Genomic DNA, 6,837 nt, shown 5'->3' on the forward strand with positions numbered 1-6,837 from the left:
AAATTAAAATTCGAAAATTTTTTCTAAAGCCTCCAGGGGACTTCGTTTTCGCACGAAAAAATTTTATGTGCCCTTATTGCATCCGGACCCACAATTAGTCTTATAGTGTTTGTTCCAAAGAAGGTATTTATTCTAAAAGATAAAAGCTTCAATTCAAAGAAAAATGAAGTTGGGTGTTTTACACCCAGTATGCCCTTTAAGGGTTAATGATTTGAAATGAAAAATTAGTCGAAAAATTAGAGAATCTTGAAAATTTTATGCGTTTAAGTCACTACTTTGCATATTTTAAATTCCTGAATATGTCTGAACTAGAAAAAAATTTATCTTCAACCGCTGATATAACCTGCGTAATAAAAATATTGTTAAAAATCATAAATTCTTTTAAATTCTCCTAAATTCTGTCATATTGTCGGTTATATATCCTGAACTTAAATTCTCGGGAATTTAAGAACTCTAATCGGAATCCCACCCCTGTGGTCACTGAGTAAACAGCGCCGCCACACGGCATCGGTCAACTTTTATGACACTTTCATCTCGTGCGCTGGAGCTCAATGTACAGTACACGGCAAGAACATCGCAAATCGAATGGGCATGGGACAAGCAATATGAATAAGAGCCAAATAATATGCCGCTCGCAATCTTACCATTTAAATAAATGACAATTTTTTACAATAATAAAAAAAATTAAAGCTTACCTTTTTTAAAGCGGAGAGCCATTTTGCGGACTTTCTTACTGGTATATCAGCACAAAAAGCACGAACTAAATATCTCAACACGTTTTCGACACCATTATTATTTACCACTACCAAGCTACACATCCACACATATACTCGGTTCGCATTTCGTTGTTCCGTGTTCAAAGAATAAAAATATCGAATTGGAGTTGCATACATGAATTAATAAATAAAATAGCTCAATAAAATCAGTTACTGAAAGTAATAATTTCGCGGAATTAATTTTATCTACTTTTTTATACATTAAATTTTAAATAAACTTTTTTGCTCAAAAATTGTACTGAATTAAAAAAAAAGATTTCCGATAAAGTTTCTTTATAAGGCCAGGTAATAAAAATAAATAAAATTAATTTTAGAACCTAATATATTCATTATTACATCATAATTTATGATTCATATCTGAAGAAGGGTGCTTGCTCTTAGAGTACGGTACTGAAATTCCGAGTTTTGAATGGTTTCATTCGCAGCTCGCTTTTTCTAATTTAACTAGTGCGAGTGCGATAGTAGAGCGGGGGCCCTGGCGTGAGTCATACGAAAACAAAATTAAATAATTTAGAAAAAATTTCTTAACTGAACAATTTAGTGACTATTTAATATTTACTGCATATTTTCTGATCATTATCCTACACTTTCTATATTGAAGAGCGCAAATCCTCTTTTTTGAAAAGACATTAATTTTTTTCTTTGTATGAACTCGCTTAAAAATTCCCCCTCCACCCCACTGTATGACTCGTTCAGAAACGTCAACGTCAACCTCGCATGGAAATACAAAAATTGAACGCATTGCAGTACTGAAACATTGAAATTTTCCGTGATTTTCGTTAGCATACGCTGCGTCATATTGAATCATTTTTTTTAATTCTGATCAAAAATACTGTAGAAGTGAGTTTTAAAAGATGAAGTGGTTCGAAGGAAGTATTAACGAAGCTGTTGCCACATCAAAATCGAGGAAAGCCATTTTCGTTGTGTTCGTGGGTGGTATGTATATATGGAAACATAACCTTGTTTTTAGGTTATGTCGACAATCTTCAACATAGATTTACTGATAATTTACTGTTGCAAATCGAATGTTGTATATTTTTGGAGGGTTCTCTTATGTATTCGAGAAAGGTGCTTCTCGGATGTATTAAATTGAATTAAGTTTTTGTATTTTGATGAAAAATGATAATATTGGAGCAGCTGACGTAGCTGACGGCAATTTTCCGCAATTCATTCAATTTAAGAAATACATTTTCAGCTTTTTTTGTTCTTATTTGTTATTAATATTGTTAATTTCTTTCAAATTCGCCAGTAGACGAAAAATTTTAATTAGACTTGGTTTTCAATTAATATTAAAGTTTCGTTTTTTTCTGGCTAATAGAACAATCAAGGCCACTCTTATCCGGCTTTTTAACCTAATATTTTAAATAAATGTATTAAAAATGAAGAAAAAAGGAATTTTCAACAAAATTGTTCGATTTTCATTTAGAGAGATGAATATTTAAATAAAATTGTGAAAATATAACCTAGAAAATAAATGTACACGAAAAATTTAAAGGTTGAATTTTCAATTAAAAAATCGATTATTTCATGACAAATTGTTAACTGGATTTTTAACAACAAAAAATGAATTAAATTGTTTAATTTTATAGTTATTCAATTTAAAAAATTTTATAACAAAAAAGTTTGTTTGAAATTAAATAATTCAGTTTCCTATAGAAAAATAGTAGAATTTAAAAAAAAAAATTAAATTTTCAAACAAACAAATGAATATTCAACAAAAAACAAAGATGGTTTTTCTATCAAATAAGACGAAATTTTAACAATATACGCGTTTTTCCAACCAAAGAGTTGAATTTGTCAACTAAGAAGATAATAGGTAAATTATCAGTTAAAAATTTAATTTTTAACTCGAAAAAAAACGAATTTTTAACAAATTAGTTAAATTTTCTACTATGAAGATGAATTTTGAACAAAAATGATGAATCTTTAACTATGAAAATACATTCTTAACAACAAAAGAAGCACATTTTTCAACGAAAAATTAAAATTTTTAATTAAAAAAAATTGATTGGTGACAAATTAAAAATAGAATTTTTACAAAATAACGCAATTAAATTGTTGAATTTTAAAGCCAAAAATACAATTTTTCAACAAAACAGTTATTTTGAATGTAAATAATTTAATTTTCAGACAAAAATGGAACAGTTAAATTTTTAGCTGAAAAAAACACGTTAAATTTTTAACCAAATAAATAAATTCCAACGAATTTTTTTAATTTAATTTTTTTTTATTTTTGAATTATCAATTAAAAGGATGTATTTTTAACCCAGAAGATTTTAAAGTCCAAAAGACGAATTTTCAACAAACAAAAAAAAAGATTTTTAAAACTAGTTCAACAAAATAGTGTAATCTTTAACCAAAACTGATTAATTATCAACAAAACAATATCATTGTTAATGGAAAATAATACAATTTCTATCAAAAGAGATAAATTTGATCTAAAAGTGTTGAATTTTCAATAAGAAATTATGAATTTTCAATAAAAATATGAATTTTCAAAAAAAAATAGTTTAATTTTGTGATTAGGTTCTATTAATTTAGTTCGAATTTAAATGGAAAAACGAAAAGAATAGGGGAAAGATGAAAGAAAATGATTTATTTTTTCATAAAGATTAATTTCTTTTGTTAAAAATTCGTTTTTTTTTGTTGAAAATTTATTTTTTTACCCGAAAAAATGAACAATTTCAATGTTAGTTGAAAATTCACCTTTTTTAGTAGAAAATTCAACTTTTTTATAACAAATGAACCTTTTTCTTGAAAATTAAATTTTTTTGTTTGTAGATTCATCTATTTTATTTAAAAATTCACCTTTTTAGTTGAAAATTAAACTATTTTATTCATAATCTGTTGCTTTTTTGTTGTTAAAAATCACTTTTTTTTGTAAATTTAACTTTTCCATTTGGTCTTCAAAATTAAAATATTTTGTTTATTGTTATATATTTTTCTAAAAAATAAGAGAAATTTTTAATGATATACATGAATTTTCAACTAAAAAAGACATATTCCAAACAAAAAATGGAATAGTTAAATTTAAATATTAAATATAAAGGTTGTATTTTCAGTTCAAAAAATGAATTGACGAGAAATTAAAAATAGAATTTTTACTAAAAAAGGCAATTAAATTGTTTAATCTTAAAGCCAAAAAGAAATTTTTTAACAATAAAGTATGTTTGAAATAAAATAATTCAATTTCTATCGAAATAGTTGAGTTTTTTAATAAAAAAAATCAATTTTCAGACAAAAATGGAGTAGTTAAATTTATATTTAAAAATAGAAACCATTTAAAAAAAAAGTTGAATTTTTCACTAAAGAAATTAATTTCAACAAATTTTTGAAATCGAATTTGTTTGAATTTTTGAATTATCAATCAAAAGGATGTATTTTTAACACAAAAGACTTTAAAGCCAAAAAGACGAGTTTTCAGCCGAAAAAAAGAATGTTTAAAAGTAGTTCAACTTTCAAACAAAAAAGTATAAATTTGTAACAAAATAGTCGAATTCTTAATTAAAAGTGAATAATTTTCAACCAAAGAGTTTAATTTTCAAACAAAAAAAATTGTTTAGTCAAGCAAGAAATTTTATTTTAGCAAATCGTTAAATTTTCACCCAAAAAGGTACATCTGCATATAAAATAGACGAGTTTACAAGAAAATAGATGCATCTCAAAAAAAGAATGGATTAATTTTTAAGAAAAAAGTTTATTTTCAACGAAAAAGTCGAATTTTGAACAATATACATGAATTTTGAATGTATTTTGTTGTAAATTCAATTTTTTTGGTTCGAAAATGAACGTTTTCAACTGAAAATGTACCTTTTTTAGTTGAAAAATCATCACTTTTTGTTATATTCAACTGCTTTTTAATTAAAATAAAAAAAAACTATTTTGTTAAAAATTCATTTTGTTGATTAAAGATTTATTTCTTTGGGAGAAAATTTAATTTTGTTGTTGAAATAACATTTTTTACTGTTGAAAATTAATTTTTTAACTAATAATTTCACTATACTATTTTTTAATTTAAAAATTAATTTTTCTGGTTTGAAATTACTATATTTTGTTGAATAATAATTTTTTGGTTGAATAACATTTTTTGTTGAAAATTCATTTTTTTGACTGAAAATTCAACATTTTTTTCTTTTTTAGTTGAAAATTTAACTATTTCGTTTGATTTTTGTGTGTGGAAAAGTAGGTTTTCCGACTCAAAATTGATCTTGTTTCATTTTTGTGGAAAATGTATCTTTTTTAGTTAAAAATGCCACTATCTTTTTAAGAATTTATCTATTTTGTTAAAAAATCTTGTTTTTTTTTAGAAAATGAATCTTCTTGTTTGAAATTTTATATTTACGGTTTAAAATTCGTTTTTCGTTTTTTTTTTTTTTTTTTTTTTTTTTTTTTTTTTTTGAAAATTAATCATATTGTTTGAAAATCTATCTTTTTGGTTATTTTTTTCTGAAAAATTAATTCTTTTAACTAAAAATTTAACTGTTTCATTTTATGGTTGAAAATTGATCTTCTTTAATTAAAAATTCAAATATTTGGTTAATAATCCATGCATTTTGTTGAAAACCCGTCATTTTTTGGTATAAAATTAATCTTCTTGTTTAACAATTCATATTTTCGCTTTAAAATTCAACTATGCAAATTGAAAATTTATATTTATATTTTTTAGTAGAAAAATCAACTTTTTTTTAGTAATTCATGTATTTTGTTTGAAATGCATCTTTTTTATGAAAAATTGATCTTCCTTTTTTGAAAATTCATATTTGTGGTTTAAAATTCACTTTTTCCAGGTGAAGATTCATAATTTTAGTTAAATTTTTTTTTTTTAACTGAAAATCTAACTATACTGTTTATTGTTGCAAATTGATCTTTTTTAGTTCAAAATTAAATCAGTTAATTAAAAATTTATCTTTTATAGTGTAAAATTAATATAATTTGTTGCAAAATATTTTGTTGTTGTTGTTTTAGAAAATTAATTTTGTTAGAATTCGTTATTGTTTGGTTAGAAGTTAATCTTTTTGACTGAAAATTTAATTATTTAATTTTTTTTATAAAATTGACCTTTTTTACTTGAAAATTGATTTATTTGGTAGAAAAATCCTATACTTTGTTGAAAATTCGTCCATTTTTCGTATAAAATTTACCTTTTTTTACTGGAAAATTTTAATTATTTGGTTGAAAAATCATGTACTTTGTTGAAAATTCGTCTTTTTAGTAGAAAATTATTTTATTTTAGTTCAGGATTCAACTACATTGCTTAAAATTTATCTTTTTGGCAAAAATTCAACCATAGAGATAAATTTGTAACCGAAATGGTTACAAATTTATCTCTGGTCTTTTTTTTTTAACTAAAAATTTAACTTTTTTCTAGAAAATTAATCTTATTGTTTGAATTTTTGTTTCGTTTTTTGCGGTAAGTTAATTTTTCTGACTGAAAATTTATCTTTTTTTTTATTGTCGAAAATTGATATTTTTTAGTATAAGATTCAAGTTTTTTTTAACAATTCATATATTTTGTTAAAAATTTATCTTTATTGTGGAAAATTGATGTATTTTGTTGAAAAATCGTATGTATTTAATCTCTCCCTTTTACGGGTTTAAGGGCCACCGCTCCCTGTACATATATTTACAATTCCATCCTTAGTCTAACTTAACTACTACTTATATTCTACTCTTTCGCATTACGCAGGATAAGCAATAGTAACAGTAGTGATATTAATTCCTAAAATGAACGAGCTTCCAGGGCTTCCGTTTCCTCTTACCATAAAGAAAATGCATTTTCCACGATATTGAAAACAATTTTCGTTTTTTACTGTCCCTTTTCAGGATCACCCGTTTGGCTCTGCCCTACTCCCTTGCTTTCCCTTACTTCATCCAATTTCTTCATCCACATCACTCCCTGTCGACTACCATCCAAGATCCATCTTACACACTCATCCACGCTCAACTGTCCCTCTTCCTGTCCTGTACATCTCTCTAATACATGTGCCCATGACTCCATTTCGTATCCACATACTCTGCATAAATTCTCCTCTTCATTCATCCAATATCTGCATGCTCTCAC

At 24.9% G+C, this 6,837-nt stretch overlaps 1 protein-coding gene across 1 annotated transcript in view; it reads left to right on the forward strand.

Moving 5' to 3' along the window:
- The first annotated feature begins 1,457 nt into the window (after positions 1-1,457).
- LOC117167855 (UBX domain-containing protein 4) overlaps positions 1,458-6,837 on the forward strand; it is a 38,076-nt gene continuing 32,696 nt past the window's right edge. Inside the window, exon 1 of the mRNA XM_033353065.1 lies at positions 1,458-1,712. Within this exon, the coding sequence (XP_033208956.1) occupies positions 1,631-1,712 (82 nt within the window). The 5' untranslated portion in view covers positions 1,458-1,630. The remainder of the gene's footprint in view (positions 1,713-6,837) is intronic.

This window comes from Belonocnema kinseyi, chromosome 2 (genome assembly GCF_010883055.1).
Source record: "Belonocnema kinseyi isolate 2016_QV_RU_SX_M_011 chromosome 2, B_treatae_v1, whole genome shotgun sequence".
NCBI lineage: Eukaryota > Metazoa > Arthropoda > Insecta > Hymenoptera > Cynipidae > Belonocnema > Belonocnema kinseyi.